Source organism: Salvelinus namaycush, chromosome 23 (genome assembly GCF_016432855.1).
Source record: "Salvelinus namaycush isolate Seneca chromosome 23, SaNama_1.0, whole genome shotgun sequence".
Lineage (NCBI taxonomy): Eukaryota > Metazoa > Chordata > Actinopteri > Salmoniformes > Salmonidae > Salvelinus > Salvelinus namaycush.
Window position 1 is genome coordinate 43,717,705 of NC_052329.1, and position 18,066 is coordinate 43,735,770.

The 18,066-nt window shown below is 42.2% G+C and overlaps 1 protein-coding gene across 1 annotated transcript in view; it reads left to right on the plus strand.

Annotated features, from left to right (window-relative positions):
* Positions 1-18,066, plus strand: part of LOC120018462 (protein furry homolog) — a 193,272-nt gene that overhangs the window by 102,941 nt on the left and 72,265 nt on the right. Inside the window, exons 25-34 of the mRNA XM_038961684.1 lie at positions 1,570-1,627; positions 2,210-2,301; positions 2,865-3,037; positions 4,248-4,408; positions 8,635-8,745; positions 9,834-9,988; positions 12,097-12,196; positions 12,912-13,083; positions 15,918-16,183; positions 17,817-17,963. Of these exons, the coding sequence (XP_038817612.1) occupies positions 1,570-1,627; positions 2,210-2,301; positions 2,865-3,037; positions 4,248-4,408; positions 8,635-8,745; positions 9,834-9,988; positions 12,097-12,196; positions 12,912-13,083; positions 15,918-16,183; positions 17,817-17,963 (1,435 nt within the window). The remainder of the gene's footprint in view (positions 1-1,569; positions 1,628-2,209; positions 2,302-2,864; positions 3,038-4,247; positions 4,409-8,634; positions 8,746-9,833; positions 9,989-12,096; positions 12,197-12,911; positions 13,084-15,917; positions 16,184-17,816; positions 17,964-18,066) is intronic.

Below are 18,066 nucleotides of genomic sequence, written 5' to 3' on the forward strand. Positions count from 1 at the left end.
TTCCTTCCAGTTCTCTGCTGCCAATGACTGGACAAACTGCAGAAATCTCCCTCACTAGCTTTAAGCACCAGCTGTCAGAGCAGCTCACAGATCACTGGACCTGTACATAGCCCATCTGTAAACAGCCCATCTATCTACCTCATCCCCATACTGTATTTATTTATTTATCTTGCTCCTTTGCACCCCAGTATCTCTACTTGCACATTCATCTTCTGCACATCTACCACTCCAGTGTTTAATTGCTATATTGTAATTACTTCGCCACCATGGCCTATTTATTGCCTTAACTCCCTTATCTTACCTCATTTGCACTCACTGTATATAGACTTTTTGTTTTCTTTTTTTCCACTATATTATTGACTGTGTGTTTTGTTTATTCCATTTGTAACTCTGTATTGTTGTATGTGTCGAATTGCTATGCTTTATCTTGGCCAGGTCGCAATTGCAAATGAGAACTTGTTCTTAACTAGCCTACCTGGTTAAATAAAGGTGAAAAAATAAAATAAAAAATAAAGTTCCAAGCTAGAGCTAGCTACCCCAGAAGTTGCAGTCGAACAAATAATTCCTTATTACCAACGCGGTATTGTAAACACATCGTTCGTGGCCGGTGTTTGCTTGTTTGCAGACTTTTTTTGTAGAGCTTTGACAGTGCTACTTATAGTAGTGGTGGCGCTTGGCTTGCACGTGCAAATTCAGAACACACAACATTCTATAATGTAACTGTGTTATTTGACGTGTCAAATTAAAAGCTTTTTTAACACGTCAAATATATTTTTTTGACATACAAAGACCCAAACGGCGTTCCATATATTTTACATGTAGCAGCTGGGTGATTTATCACAGTGTCTTACCTCTGCTCCAGGGAGACGTTTCCCCTTAGCACAGATCAAGGATCAGATTCCCCTCCTCCAACTGACCTAAAATAAACTGCTAGGGGAAACTTCACCCTACACCCTTTTACTCGAAGTCAAACAGATACTCAAGCTATTAATTGCTAAAAGGCACCATTTGTGATATATACCCATTGATTCCTCATGTACTAACTGTCAGTCCGTGCATTCATAACAGGGAACATGACACAATACGGTCAGCTGTGTAAAGTTTTAAAGCATTTGTGAGGGTTTAAAAGAGAGATGAGCGAGGGATTACACAGTGGTACATTCTGGTCTTTTTCAGTTTGGATATCCCTTCTCTTTGTTCCGCGTAGACTTCCTTTTATCTTAAATACCCTTTTCTTGGAAATCAATTTAATCAGTGCAAGGCACTATCTATGGTACATTTTTGTGAATGTTTATGAAATTGTATGTTCGGGTTTTTCCGTCACATTTCAGAACATATGTCCTCTTTGTTATAGTAACTCATTTTTGTGATCACAAAGATCCTATTAAATTACTAACTAGCTAACAAACATACTGTGTGATATGTTATTATACCACATATATGATATTATACCACATGTGATCCTTTTCTAGATTGAAAGGTTTCCTGAGCAAGATGGATGTTTATTAGGCATGTGCTAGGATCCAAATGTCCGTTCTAGAGTTTATATGTAATCCTGTGTGTGTCCAGGGAGCTGGTAGAGGAGCTGCATCCTTTAATGAAGGAAGCTTTGGAGAGAAGACCAGAGGTGAGCTGTGGGCATAATCATCATAACACTTCAGTTTGTTCTTATATACACAACTACTACTTTGTAAGTCATTGAATAGAGAGGGGGGATCATTGCCTGACAACTCACTCTGAACTTAATTCCGCTGCTCTATCGATCTCCACATACTGTACATTTAATCTGAATCTGCCATCCTAGAAGTCGTTTGTGTGACTTCAAAATGAGGGGTGTTGTACAAAACAAATTCATCAGTGATTGGATCGTCTCTAAAAAAAAAAATCGAACCAATCTGAGTATTTAAGTTGATAAAGTCATCATGTAGGCTGGCTCTGGCCCAACCCATCAGTTTCTGGGACCAATCAGAAAGGTCAGAATGTGTTCGCAAGCTAAAATCGTAGGGGAAGAAGGCAAAATCCAGACTCATTGTGGAGAAGAAACTTTGGCCGAAGCGATGTGGATGGGTAGCCAGGCAAGGGAGATCACACATTGTAGATGAAACAGCTATTAGAATAAGTGCTTATCTGATGGATCTCTCTCTCTCTTTTCTTCCCTTTCTATCGCGCTCGCTCACTCCCCCTCTCTCTCTCTCTCTTTCTGTCTCAGAACAAGAAGCGCCGTGAGCGGAGAGACCTCCTGAGGCTGCAGCTTCTGAGGATATTTGAGCTGCTGGCTGACTCTGGTGTCATCAGTGATAGGTTAGAGTCACATTCACTGACCAATCACTGCACAGGAAGCTGCTGAGGGGAGGACGGCTCATAATAATGTCCGGAACGGAGCTAAAGGAATGGTATCAAACACATGGAAACCAAATCAATTTAATCAGTGCAAAGCACTGCTAGGCTCAATCTACTGAACTTTTTCTGCTCCAGCTATTACCATAAGCCCGTACTCCCAATTAAGGTGCCACCAACCTCGTGTGAATCACTCTGACACGCTCACTGACAAGCTCTCTGACACTCTGACACAACCCACATTCACTATCACTCTCAGACACACTCTCTGACACACCTACTGACACACAATCCACACTCATTGACATGCTCACTGGCACACTCACGGTCATGCTGGAGACACTGCCCAACACACTGGGAAGCACAGGACTTCCCAGAATACCTCTGTCCTCCCTTGGATGTGAAAGCAACAGTATGGTTTTCGAATATGTAAATAAACTAAACGAACTGCTGTCTTGACTGATGTTCTCTTCTACCTCTGTATGTCCGTCTGTCCATCTGTTTGTGTTTCTGTCTGGTGTCCACAGCACCAACGGGGCTCTGGAGCGGGATACATTGGCCCTGGGAGCTCTGTTCCTAGAGTACGTGGACCTGACGCGGATGCTTCTGGAGGCGGAGAATGACAAAGAGCTAGAGATTCTCAAGGACATCCGAGCTCACTTCAGTGGCATGGTGGCCAACCTTATCCAGTGTGTTCCCGGTAAATAACCAAATTACTTTTTGACCGACATTTTAGGCTGTGTCCCAAACGGCACCCTATTCCCTATATAGTGCACTACTTTTTATCAGAGCCCTATGGATCCAAAATAACTTTGTTTCAAAATATGTTTTATGTTTTCAGGTCCCCATAGATGCGCACTGTCACCGAAAATATCTTACTGAGCCGTACTTTTTGGTAGCTTATGAATGATGAAAACAGGCCTCCGTGTGGCAAGGATTGGTGCAGGGAAAGCAGGGACTCAGGACACTTGACATTGATCTTGATTAGGCCATAGCCCAAGGGACGCCAGTCCTAAAATAGTGTAGCTTAAATGGGGAAGGGCAGATGATGAATCATTGGCAGCCAGACTTCCTGACTGCCTGATGAATGAGAGATGACTGACGGAACACGACTGTAATCCATCGGTGAATCCCAAACTAGCCCCTTGCCCCTACCAACTCGTTCGGAGGACGACTTCCATAGAGTGGAGAGGGGATCAATGAACCCATCAACCCCGGGACACACTTGTGACTTGGATGATGCAATTCATATTCCACTTTTTGTTTTAAATAATAAAACAAGCATGAAATTCAAATGAACAAATTCCCTGTTGTGTTTTAGAAGATATAAACGTCATTAACAGTTAAACATTTCATTTGGGGGTATTTCATTTATATTATGTGTCAAACCTCACAATCAGACACAAAAGCACATTTCATAAAAAAGGCACGCCTCTCAATTCTTTTGTATGAAATGGCGCAAACTCCAAACATATTGTAGTGCGTGATGAGTTGGCACTTCGCTCTGGAGCCTGCAGCCTTGCTGGCTTGGTCAAAGTGACTATCTGAGGGTCTAATTAGCCCTTACGCCCTTGATAATTTTCACCACCTTAGCTTAGGGACACTTGTACATATGGCGGAAGCGCACGTGAATGCGCAAATGGAGGGCCGAGGGCCAAGAGGAAGGGACTAGTTTGGGATTCAGCTCTTAGTCACTCAGTCCCATACAGTAGCAGTTTGTAATGCCCCAGTGATTTTGATGCCCATATACTGTTCTGAGAAGGGGACTAACAGATCAATTTTACTGTCCTTCTTTTCTTTCTCTCCTTCTGCATTCCTCTACTCTCCTCTCCTCTCTGTTTCTCCCAACCTCTCTGCTCCCCTGTGTCCCCCTCTCCCCTTTGCCCTCCTCTCCCCCTCTTCTTCTCCAGTCCACCACCGACGCTTCCTCTTCCCGCAGCAGAGCCTAAGGCACCACCTCTTCATCCTGTTCAGCCAATGGGCTGGTCCCTTCAGCGTCATGTTCACGCCTCTCGATCGTTACAGTGACAGGAACCACCAGATCACCAGATACCAGTACTGCGCCCTCAAGGTACATCAATCAATCACATGTGTTATTTGTATAGCGCTTTTACTAAACCATTTGTCACAGTGTTGAACAGCTTATCTGTTTTGTATTTAATTGAACTGTACTGTATATAAAACTATGAATACGTATATACACTGAGTGTACAACACATTATGAACACCTGCTCTTTCCATGACATAGACTGACCAGGTGAATCCAGGTGAAAGCTATAATCACTTGTTAAATCCACTTCAAATCAGAGTAGATGAAGGGGAGGAGACAGGTTAAAGAAGGATTTTTAAGCCTTGAGACAATTGAAACATGGATTGTGTATGTGTGGCATTCTGAGGTTGAATAGGCAAGACAAAATATTTAAGTGCCTTTGATAGGAGTATGGTAGTAGGTGCCAGGTGCACCATTTTGTGTCAAGAACTGCAACAGTTTCCCACGTGTATCAAGAATGGTCCACCACCCAAAGGACATCCAGCCAACTTGACACAACTGTGGGAAGCACATGGGCCAGCATCCCTGTGGAATGCTTTCAACACCTTGTAGAGTCCAACTCTATAATACAGTAGGAAGGTGTTCTTAATGTTTTGTACAGTCAGTGTATGAATAGTGCGTAAATAGTATTTTTGTTGTCTCTTGGTGTCTTTCCTATATTTAACTCTTATTTCATTTGATTTTATTTTGAATGGGGATGGCCAGTGAAATATACCTTCTGGAGCGCGTGCTACGGGTGGGTGCTGCTATGGTGACCAGTGAGCTGAGATAAGACGGGGCTTTACCTAGCAAAGACTTACAGATGACCTTGAGCCAGTGGGTTTGGCTTTGAATATGAAACGAGGGCCAGCCAACGAGAGCATACAGGTTGCAGTGGTGGGTAGTATATGAGGCTTTGGTGACAAAACTGATGGCACTGTGATAGACTACATCCAATTTGCTGAGTAGAGTGTTGGAGGCTATTTTGTAAATGACATCGCCGAAGTCAAGGATCGGTAGGATAGTCAGTTTTACGAGGGTATGTTTGGCAGCATGAGTGAAGGATGTTGCGAAATATGAAGCCGATTCTAGATTGAATTTAGGATTGGAGATGCTTAATGTGGGTCTGGAAAAAGAGTTTACAGTCTAACCAGACACCTAGGTATTTGTAGTTGTCCACATATTCTAAGTCAGAACCGTCCAGAGTAGTGATGCTCTTTGGCTGTCCCCGTAGGAAAATCCTTTGAAGAACCCTTTTGGTTCAAAGTATAACCATTTTGGTTTACATTTAGAACCCTTTCAACAGAGGGTTCTACATGGTACCCAAAAGGGTGCTACCTGGAACCGAAAAGAGGGTTATACCTGGAACCAAAAAGGGTTATTCTGTGGGGACAGCCAAATAACCCTTTTGGAACCCTTTTCTCTAAGAGCTTAGCTTGGTCTGAGTTCAATAGCGCAACGCTGCTAACAACGGATCCTGTGTGCTGCCATTACTATTGTGTAAAGCGTGTAATTTCAGTCAGTTCCCGAGCGTCAAAAACAATAACCTCATAATATGAGCCATAAAGATATTTTTCATTATTCTCTTCATAGATGTATGCATTTCCTTCAGAACGTGACTGCAATTCATCCCTTTGGGTGTCTTATTTCAGAAAGGACAAAGCAGTCCTGAACAGCAACCTTCATGGTCAGTGTTAGGTACCATGGTACAAAAGCTGAGCAGTACTTTGAACCACCCAACCTTAAGTGCTAGAGCCCGCTGGGTGATGGTACAAAAGCTACAGTGCCTTCAGAAGTATTCATATCCCTTGACTTATTCCTGAATTTGAAATGGATTAAATATTTTTTCTCTCACCCATCTACACACAATATCTCATTGTGACAAAGTGAAAACATGTTTTCCAAAATGTTTGCAAATGTATTGAAAATGAAATGCATAAATATCTAAATTACATAAGTATTCAGAGCCCTGAGTCAATACATGTTAGAATCATTCTGGATAAGTCTCTAAGAGATTTGCACACCTGGGTTGTACAATATTTGCCCATTATTATTTTCAAAATTCTTCAAACTCTGTCAAATTGATTGTTGTTCATTGCTAGACAACCATGTTCAAGTCTTGACATAGATTTTCAAGCAGATTTAAGTCAAAACTGTAACTCAGTCACTCAGGAACATTCACGGCCTTCTTGGTAAGAATTCTCAAGTGTATAGATTTGGCCTTGTGTTTTAGGCTATTGTCCTGCTGAAATATGAATTCATCTTCCAATGTCTGGTGGCAAGCAGACTGAACAATGTTTTCCCCTAGGATTTTGCCTGTGCTTAGCTATTTTCTGTTTTTTTTTATCCTGAAACTCCCCAGTCCTTAACGATTACAAGCATACCAATAACATAATGCAGCCACCACTACACTTGAATATATGGAGAGTGGTACTCAGTAATGTGTTGTATTGGATTTGCCCCAAACATAGCATTTTTTATTCAGGACAAAAAGTGAATTGCTTTGCCACATTTTTTTCAGTATTACTTTCGTACCTTGTTGCAAACATGATGCCTGTTATGGAATATTTCTATTCTGTACAGGCTTCCTTCTTTTCACTCTGTCAATTAGGTTAGTATTGTGGAGTAACTAATGTTGTTGATCCATCCTCAGTTTTCTCCTATCACAGCCATTAACTCTGTAACTGTTTTAAAGTCCCCATTGGCTTCATTGTGAAATCTTGGCGGTTTCCTTCCTCTCCGGCAACTGAGTTAGGAAGGACACCTGTATCTTTGTAGTGACTGAGTGTATTGATACAGCCTCCAAAGTGTAATTAATAAATTCATTTTTTAAATGAATTACCGTGCTCAAAGGGATATTCAATGTCTGCTTTAAAAAATAAAAAAAAACATCTACCAATAGGTGCCCTTCTTTGCAAGGCATTGGACAACCTCCCTGGTCTTTGTGGTTGAATCTGTGTTTGAAATTCACTGCACGACTGGGGGACCTTACAGATAATTGTATGTGTGGGGTACAGAAATAAGGTAGTCATTCAAAATCATGTAGGTTCATGCTCTACAACATTCGCAGAGTACGACCCTGCCTCACACAGGAAGCGGCGCAGGTCCTAATCCAGGCACTTGTCATCTCCCGTCTGGACTACTGCAACTCGCTGTTGGCTGGGCTCCCTGCCTGTGCCATTAAACCCCTACAACTCATCCAGAACGCCGCAGCCCGTCTGGTGTTCAACCTTCCCAAGTTCTCTCACGTCACCCCGCTCCTCCGCTCTCTCCACTGGCTTCCAGTTGAAGCTCGCATCCGCTACAAGACCATGGTGCTTGCCTACGGAGCTGTGAGGGGAACGGCACCTCCGTACCTTCAGGCTCTGATCAGGCCCTACACCCAAACAAGGGCACTGCGTTCATCCACCTCTGGCCTGCTCGCCTCCCTACCTCTGAGGAAGTACAGCTCCCGCTCAGCCCAGTCAAAACTGTTCGCTGCTCTGGCACCCCAATGGTGGAACAAACTCCCCCACGACGCCAGGTCAGCGGAGTCAATCACCACCTTCCGGAAACAACTGAAACACCACCTCTTTAAGGAATACCTAGGATAGGATAAAGTAATCCTTCTAACCCCCCCCCCCCCCCCCTTAAAAGAGTTAGATGCACTATTGTAAAGTGGTTGTTCCACTGGATATCATAAGGTGAATGCACCAACTTGTAAGTCGCTCTGGATAAGAGCGTCTGCTAAATGACTTAAATGTAAATGTAAATGTAATGTTAAACACTATTATTGCCCACAGAGTGAGTCCATGCAACTTATTATGTGACTTGTTAAGCAAAGTTTTACTTCTGAACGTATTTAGACTTGCCATAACAAATGGGTTGAATACTTATTGACTCAAGACATTTCAGACTTTTATTTTTAATTCATATGTAAAATTTTCAAAAAACACAATTCCACTTTGACATGATGAGGTATTGTGTGTAGGCCAGTGACAAAATATCTAAATTAAATCCATTTTAAATTCAGGCTGTAACACAACAAATTGTGGAAAAAGTCAAGGAGTGTGTATACTTTCTGAAGGCACTGTATAAGCAGCAATACCCAATCTTCATGGTTAGTGCTGGAACTCACAGGGTGATGGTACAGAAGCTATACAGCACCCAACCTTTATTAGGGATGAAATGATCCTGAGTTTGAGCATGGGGGTTGATCCTACTGCATGTGGTGCGTGCATGCCATGTTCTACTGTTTATAGAGTGGGTGTGTGTGTGTTTTTCTCTAGGCCATGTCTGCGGTGTTGTGCTGTGGACCTGTGTTCGACAACGTCGGACTGTCCCCAGACGGATACCTCTATAAGTGGCTGGATAACATACTAGCCTGCCAGGACCTACGGGTATGTGATGTGGCCAATCACACACACAAACGCGTTTTGTTCTTCTATCCTCATGGGGACCTAAAATTTATTTTCATTCTAAATCCTATTTTCCCTATTTCCTAAACCTTACCTTAACCCGTAACACAAACACTAAACCTAACTTCTAACCCCTTACCCCAACCCTAATTCTAACCCTAACCCTAATTGTAATCCTAAACCTAACCTTAATCTTAAAATAGCCACACACACACACACACACACACACACACACACACACACACACACACACACACACACACACACACACACACACACACACACACACACACACACACACACACACACACACACACACATTAATAGCCCCTGATAGTTTGCTTAGTTTCCTCACAGTAAAACAACATCAGCTCCTGCCAACTGTTCCCTAATTGTTTTGATCAGGTGCTTTTGTCTCAGGGTAAATTTGCTCAATTATTTGTCCATTTATAACATGACTGGCTGGATTAAGCACCTGTCCCTCCCTGTATATGTTTTTTTACTCCCTCATTCAAAGTTGACTTTCAGCTTGTGTTCTGGTGTTTAGTGTTTACATAGCCTCGTCCCAGATCTATTTGTGTTGTCTTGCCAACTTGTGTGGTCATTGTCAGCTATACAACAGAAACAGATCTGGGACCAGGCTCGTGTTTACATTCTTTAACCTTGGAATGAACAGTAAAAACTAGGCATGTAAGCCTTGAAAATGTGATTTATCCTGCTAAGATAGATGTCATATAGCTTCTACTAGCCTTTCAAACTAGTCTTACTCAAGGCTTTTAAAAATGAGGAAACCATTTACACCTCAAAGGCATTCACCTTTCAATATGGATATACTGTATGCAGTATGGAATATTTTTGTCTAATGACACTTTCCCTCCCCCATTCGTTATTGCAGAGCAACACCTCCAGTTATTTTTTGTTCAACTTTGATCGTATCACCAACGGTCAAATCGTCATTGAAGATGCATGATTAATCTGGTAGTTTGGTTGCTCGAAGTAGTTGATGGTGGTCACGTACACAGGCACCCACACAAACATACTCGCACTGACCACCTGTCATTGACCACTAGGTTCACCAGCTGGGCTGTGAGGTAGTTATTCTGCTGCTGGAGTTGAATGCTGACCAGGTCAACCTGTTTAACTGGGCGGTCGACCGCTGCTTCACCGGCTCCTACCAACTGGCCTCTGGCTGTTTCAAGGCCATCGCCACCATCTGTGGCAGCAGGTAGGAACTACAGACATCATTGGTAGGAACCCTTCTAATTCCACCATCTCTTGCACAAGTAGAAAGTTAAGAACATTTGGTCATTACTGTAAGTAGGAAATAGTCAAATGTCACCTTCTGTGGCAGCAGATATTTTGTATTTTTGTATTTTTTTTATTTCACCTTTATTTGACCAGGTAGGCCGGTTGTTCTCATTTACAACTGCGACCTGGCCAAGATAAAGCAAAGCAGTGCGACAAAAACACAACACAGAGTTACACATGGGATAAACAAACGTACAGTCAATAACACAATAGAACATCTGTATACAGTGTGTGCAAATTAAGTAAGGAGGTAAGGCAATAAATAGGCCATAGTGGCGAAGTAATTACAATTTAGCAATTAACACTAGAGTGATAGATGAGGATGTGCAAGTAGAAATAATGGTGTGCAAAAGAGCAGAAAAAAAGAAAAAGAAATATGGGAATGAGGTAGGTAGTAGGTTGGGTGGGCTATTTACAGATGGGCTGTGTACAGCTGCAGCGATCGGTAAGCTGCTCTGACAGCCGATGCTTGAAGTGATTGAGGGAGATATAAGTCTCCAACTTCAGTGATTTTTGAAATTCGTTCCAGTCATTGGCAGTAGAGAACTGGAAGGAAAGGCGGCCAAATAGGTGTTGGCTTTGGGGAGGACCAGTGAGATATACCTGCTGGAGTGCGTGCTACGGGTGGGTGTTGCTATGGTGACCAGTGAGCTGAGGTAAGGCGGGGCTTTAGCTAGCAAAGACTTATAGATGACCTGGAGCCTTTGGGTTTGGCGACGAATATGTCGCGAGGACCGGCCAGCGAGAGCATACAGGTCACAATGGTGGGGCTTTGGTGACAAAACGGATGGCACTGTGATAGACTGCATCCAAATGAACTAAGTTAAGAATCATACAGATCATTGGTAGGAACCGCTCTACTATAGACATCATGAGTAGGAACTGATCAAATGCCGCTCTCTGTAACATAACTCAACCTTACACTTCAAATACTGAACTGAAGCATCACTATTCGTTGAAAAAGTCTGTAATACTTTAACCTGCTGGTATAATGCTTTATACAACATCATTGTCCAATGGGTAAAATAATATGTTAATTGTGTAGATACATGCCACTCTAAGAAAAGCAATGGTCCCAACCTCATGTCTCTGTCATAATACGTTCAAAAGTTATTGGAGTGGTTACACTTTTATGATGGCCAGAATTAGGGAGAAAAAAAATCTGGAAAATTGCCTCGCGTCAACTAGGCTGGATTCTGTGCAAGAAGTAAGGCTATTGGCTACCTTGGTTCAAAATATACATAGCTGGCTACCTGTGACAGGCTCACTCTCCCATTTCTTGTCATCTTTCTTCTCGAAATCCGCAGGACAAAAAAACAATATAGCGATGAGATGGATATCGATTTTGACAGTGGTATCATATTTTAGAATATGCTTTTCATATTTATTCGCAAATTCCCGTTCTTTTTCTAAGATTTCTTACCAAAATAAGCTTATCTCTGTGAAATTTCAACAGAGCACTGAGCGTATTCCAAGCTTTTTATTTTCAGACTTTTACATTTAACTATGTTATGCTAATTTAGCTTTTTGCGACCCGTGGAAACAACTCTGAAGACGACGACCACAAAATGTAAAATCCTCAATGTCAACAGAGCTCAGTGCTTATTATCGGATGCATTCGGTTACGAAATCCGACTTTTAGGATGTAATATTAATGACATGCAAGAGAAGACCCCACTGAACGATTCTGAACAAGATGAATCATATTAGTCTTGGTAAAAATGTATTTTATGACATAATGAAGTGAAATTTCATCGCCAAAGCACGCTTTCACCCACTCTAGGCAGTGTGGGTGGACACCCTATTTATACCTTCTTAACATAGATTATGTCTGTATGGTATTTAAAAATAAAAAAAATTATCCGGATCATTGTGAGATGATTGAAGACATTATGATATACCTGTCCAAGACACGTCTCATGATGCATTATAACCTCATCATAATGCATTACACCTACAAGCTTTATTAAGTACTGTAAAGTGTCAGCAAATGTTATATTCATCTTGATTATCATTCACTTGCAGAAACTATCCCTGTGACATCGTGACTTTGTTGAATTTGGTGCTCTTCAAGGCATCAGACACCAGCAGGGAAATGTATGAAATCTCAATGCAGCTAATGCAGGTAAGGACCAATTACACTGAGTAAAACTTTATGCGAATAGTCTGTCTATAGACGCTCAGCAAACCAATACACTCAATAGACTCAATCTGTAGGATGTGCATAGATGGACTATCTAAATAAAGTTCTACTGGCCAAATGAACTAAGTAAAATTATGTGGGTGGGGGGGCGGGGAAAAAAATGCTGCTACGTCATCAACACAGGGAATGTTTTAACTGAACTAGACGTTAATTAAAAATGAAAATAAGCCTAAAAAGCAAAAAAAATCCTTTTGCTTGCAAAAAAACAACTTGTTTTTATGATATCCTTCCATTGTAAACTGATAACAGGGGTTTTTTCAGTTTACTTCCTGATTTAGCTGAAATTAATGCAGGTTAATGTTTTTTTGTCATGAATCTTGTTCTGGAAGCAGGTCTTCAGAGTGGTCACTAGGTGGCACAGCCGCAAAGTCAAAAAATCTGGTTATACACCTAACCTTAACCCTAACCTTAACCACACTACAAGCCCTAATGCCTAATCCAACCTTAAATTAAGACCAAAAAGCACATTTTTACAATAAAGGCAATTTTGACTTTGCAACTGGCCCATCTAATGGAAATCATTCAGTTCTGCCTCAAGGACAAGACTCATCCCAATAAATGTCCACCTGTGAATTTAATTAGAATTGACTGCTAATATCCTAGACTAAGAGTGTGTTTTTTCTTTCTTGATAAACAGATTCTGGAGGCAAAGCTGTTTGTGTATTCCAAGACGATAGCAGACCAGAAGCCCAGTAGTATCCTGTATAGGACCCACAGACCTCTGCCTCCCCTCTACAACGTCTCTCTAGCCCAGCTCTCACAGCAACTGGCTAGGATGTACCCCGAACTCACTCTGCCTCTCTTCTCAGGTATTGTGTGTGTGTGTGTGTGTGCGTGCGTGCATGCGTGCGTGGTACTCACGTAGTACTCACAAGCAGGTCATCTTCATTTGGCTTCCTGCTAAATGTGTGTTCTTGTGTTAGGATGGCGCCTTCCACTCAAAAAGGTTCCTTGTCAGTTAGCTATGGAAGCTCCCACTGCTCTTTGCTATAGCAACAGTGAAGTGGGTTCTGATTCAGAGGAATTGTGTAGGTATAAACTGGACCAAATAAAAACACTGATCATCAGTTATCAAATGATGGAGACTCAATATTCAGTTATCAAAAACAAGGATGAAAACAGACAATGACGAGGACAGACGATGTTGATTCAATACTCATAATCATGAAAATAAGTATTGATTGGAAGTCGTTGTTGTTTCTTCAAATGTACCGTTTTTCAACTGTGTTCCGGATACTCTGCCATCCTGTCATTACCAGCACCTTGTAGAAGGCGCACTGCTGTGCACAGGACATTTAACTCATTGTTATTCAGTTATGAAATATATATTAGCTTTTAACCCTATTAAGCAACAACTGTCATGTGTGCTCCCTCTCCGGCCTCTAGGTCACCAGGCTGCTCGTTAGGGCGCACACCTGTCACCAGGGTTACGCGCATAATGACACCTGGACTCATCACCTCCTTGATTACCTGCCCTTTATATGTCACTCCCTTTGGTTTCTTCCCCAGTCGTCATTGTTGCTGTTTTATGTCGGTGCGCTGTTTGTGTTTCTTGTTTTGTTCATTCATTAATTAAGCGTACATCGTTACAACAACCCTTAGTAAACTTTTGGCATAAATTGCATTTGACCAGATACAATGTTATTTTACAGTAAACATATTGACAACAGACTTTCAGCATGCTTATAGTGAAGGACATTCAACAAGCACTTACACAAATGACTGATTGGCTGAGAGAAATTGATGGGAAAAAGATTGTGGGCGTTGTTTTGTTAAACTTCGGTGCGGCTTTTGACATTATCGATCATAGTCCGCTGCTGGAAAAATATATGTGTTATGGCTTTACTTCCCCTGCTATATTGTGGAGAAAGAGTTACCTGTCTAACAGAACACAGATGATGCTCTTTAAGGGAAGCCTCCAACTTAATCCAGGTAGAATCAGGAATTCCTGACTTTTTTCAATCTTTACTAACAACGTGCCACTGGCTTTGAGTAAAGCCAGTGTGTCTATGTATGCGGATGACTCAACACTATACACGCCAGCTACTACAGCCACTGAAATGACTGCAACACTTAACAAAGAGCTGCAGTTAGTTTCAGAATGAGTGGTAAGGAATAAGTTAGTCCTAAATAATTAAAAAACTAAAAGCATTGTATTTGGAACAAATCATTCACTAAACCCTAAACCTAAACTAAATCTTGTAATAAATAATGTGGAAATTGAGCAAGTTGAGGTGACTAAACTGCTTGGAGTAACCCTGGATTGTAAACTGTCATGGTTAAAACATATTGATACAACAGTAGCTAAGATGGGGAGAAGTCTGTCCATAATAAAGTGCTGATCTACCTTCTTAACAGCACTATCAACAAGGCAGGTCTTACAAGCCCTAGTTTTGTCACACCTGGACTACTGTTCAGTTGTGTGGTCAGGTGCCACAAAGTGGGACTTATGAAAATTGCAATTGGCTCAGAACAGGGCAACACAGCTGGCCCTTGGATCTACACAGAGAGCAAAAATGAATAATATGCATGTCAATCTCTCTGGCTCAAAGTGGAGGAGAGATTGACTTCATCACTACTTGTATTTGTGAGAGGTATTGACATGTTGAAAGCACAGAGCTGTCTGTTTTAACGACTAGCACACAGTTCAGACACCCATGCATACCCCACAAGACATGCCACAAGAGGTCTCTTCACAGTCTCCAAGTCCAGAACAGACTATGGGAGGCGCACAGTACTACATAGAGCCATGACTACATGGAACTCTACTCCACATCAGGTAACTGATGCAAGCAGTAGAATAATATTTAAAAAACAGATAAAAAACCTTATGAAACAGCGTAGACTGTGAAGCAACACAAACATAGGCACACATGCACATGGATTTTGTGTTGTGAAATCTGTTATGAATGTATTGTAATTTTTTTAAATTGTATAACTGCCTTCATTTTTACGGTCGCCAGGAAGAGTAGCTGCTAATGGGGATAATAATAAATACAAATACAAACAGGGTCTGTATTTATCAAGTGTCTCAGGGTAGGAGTGCTGATCTGGGAGCATGTCCTCCCTGTCCACAATTATCTGATTCATTATGATCTATAGTGGCAAAACAGATCCTATGCTTCTACCCCTCCCTCTGCAGAGGACAACTTTACAGTACCTCCAGGATTTAGCGATTCTGCGGTTGCATTTTTTTGGAGCAAAATCAACAATTTCCCCATATGTGAAGTGAGTGTTCGCAAATTTGACCAATCACTGCACTATTATCATATGTAACAGTCAAATCGCAGTAATATTACTGCATAAAACTGTAGAATTACCGCACTGCAAAAAAAGGGCTCTCAATTTTAACCAATCACCACTTTTACAAATCAATCAATTTTACCACATAACATTGTTAAATCAATACACACGTCAAAAAAATGTTTTTCCCCATCAGTGCATTTTCATGTCAAATTGGACAAAAATCATCACAAATTGCCATGCAAAATGTCATAATTTCCACACCAAAATCAAGCATTTTTGTCCACAAATACCACAACAACATCCTGGAGGGACTGACTTTGTAACAATTATTTATGACTTTTTATAAATTCATAAATTTACGGTTTCTGCTCCGTTGTGTTTCTATCTCCTGTCCCAGAGGTTAGCCAGCGTTTCCCTACCACTCACCCCAACGGCCGTCAGATCATGCTGACCTACCTGCTGCCCTGGCTCTCTAACATCGAGCTGATGGACAGCTGCCTGCTGCCACCGGTCTCCAGCCCCTGCAGCCCTGAGGAGGAGACCCCGGACCAGACCGGCACCACCGCGGGACAAGTCCCCCAACACACGCTAAGGGGAATGGGCTGGGGCTCGCTGCTGGCCACCTCGCTGGTCCTTAACAACCTCATGTTCATGACCGCCAAGGTCAGAATGGTCTGTGTGTGTGTGTGTGTGTGTGTGTGTGTGTGTGTGTGTGTGTGTGTGTGTGTGTGTGTGTGTGTGTGTGTGTGTGTGTGTGTGTGTGTGTGTGTGTGTGTGTGTGTGTGTGTGTGTGTGTGTGTGTGTGTGTGTGCATTGCTCGTTGGAAGGCAGACAACATACAGGAAACATTGGAGCAATAACACATTTTTTGCATTATACAAATTAAAAAACGGATATGATATTTACATAAGTATTCAGACCCTTTACTCAGCACCTTTGGCAGCGATTACAGCCTCGAGTCTTCTTGGGTATGACGCTACAACTTTGCACACCTATATTTGGGGAGTTTCTCCCATTCTTCTCTGCAGATCCTCTCAAGCTCTGTCAGGTTAGATGGGGAGCGTCGCTGCACAGCTATTTTCAGGTCTCCCTAGAGATGTTCGATCGGATTCAAGTCCGAGCTCTGGCTGGGCCACTCTAGGACATTCAGAGACTTGTCCTGTTGGAAGGTGAGGTCCTGAGTGTTCTGGAGCAGGTTTTCATCAAGGATCTCTCTGTACTTTGCCCCGTTCATCTTTCCCTCGATCCTGACTAGTCTCCCAATACCTGCAGCTGACAACCAGCCCCACAGCATGATGCTGCCACCACCATGCTTCACCGTAGGGATGATGCCAGGTTTCCTCCAGACGTTAGGCTTGGCATTCAGGCCAAAGAGTTCAATCTTGGTTTCATCAGACCAGAGAATTTTGTTTTTCATGGTTTGAGAGTCCTTTAGGTGCCTTTTGACAAACTCCAAGCGGGCTGTCATGTGCCTGACATGTTCCGTCTGGCTTCTCTACCATAAAGGCCTGATTGTTGGAGTGCTACAGAGATGGTTGTCCTTCTCCCATTTCCACAGAGGAACTCTGGAGCTCTGTCACTGTGACCATCGGGTTCTTGGGAACCTCCCTGACTAAGGCCCTTTTCACCCGATTGCTCAATTTGGCCGGGCGGCCAGCTCTAGGAAGAGTCTTGGTGGTTCCAAACTTCATCCATTTAAGAATGAAGGAGGCTACTGTGTTCTTGGGGACCTTCAATGCTGCAGAAATGTTTTGGTACCCTTCCCCAGGTCTGTGCCTCGACACAATCCTGTCTCGGTGCTCTATGGACAATTCCTTCAACCTCATGGCTGGGTTTTTGCTCTGACATGCACTGTCAACTGTGGGACCTTATACAGACTGGTGTGTGCCTTTCCAAATCATGTCCAATCAATTGAATTTACCACAGTTTGACTCCAATCAAGTTATGGAAACATCTCAAGGATGATCAATGGAAACAGGATGCACCTGAGCTCAATTTTGAGTATCATAGCAAAAGGTCTGAATGCTTATGTAAATAAGTTATTTTTGTTTTAAATGTTTCATTAATTTGCAAAAATGTCAAAAAAACTGTTTTCACTTCATGATTATGGGGTACTGTGTGTAGATTGATGAGGGAAGAAAAAATTGTAAAAAAATTAGGATAAGGCTGTAACGTAACAGAATGTGGAAAAAGTCAAGAGGTCGGAATACTTTCCGAATGCACTGTATATGTTTTGTTCAATGAAAGTTGTAATTCTATTGTTACTTATCGCTGATACTCTGCCCTGTCATGTCAGTACGGTGATGACGTTCCAGGACCAGAGATGGAGAATGTCTGGAACGCTCTGGCCAGTAACGACAGGTGGACCAACAATCTGAGGACTACCCTGCAGTTCCTCATCAGTCTGTGTGGAGTGAGCAGCGACACTTCTCTGCTGCCTTATGTGAGTGCTGCCTTAGAACCCCTTTCATTTCATTACTGTCTGAATAAAGTGTATTTAAAACCATCAAAAAATATATGAAAAGATAATTAAGCTCAACCACGCA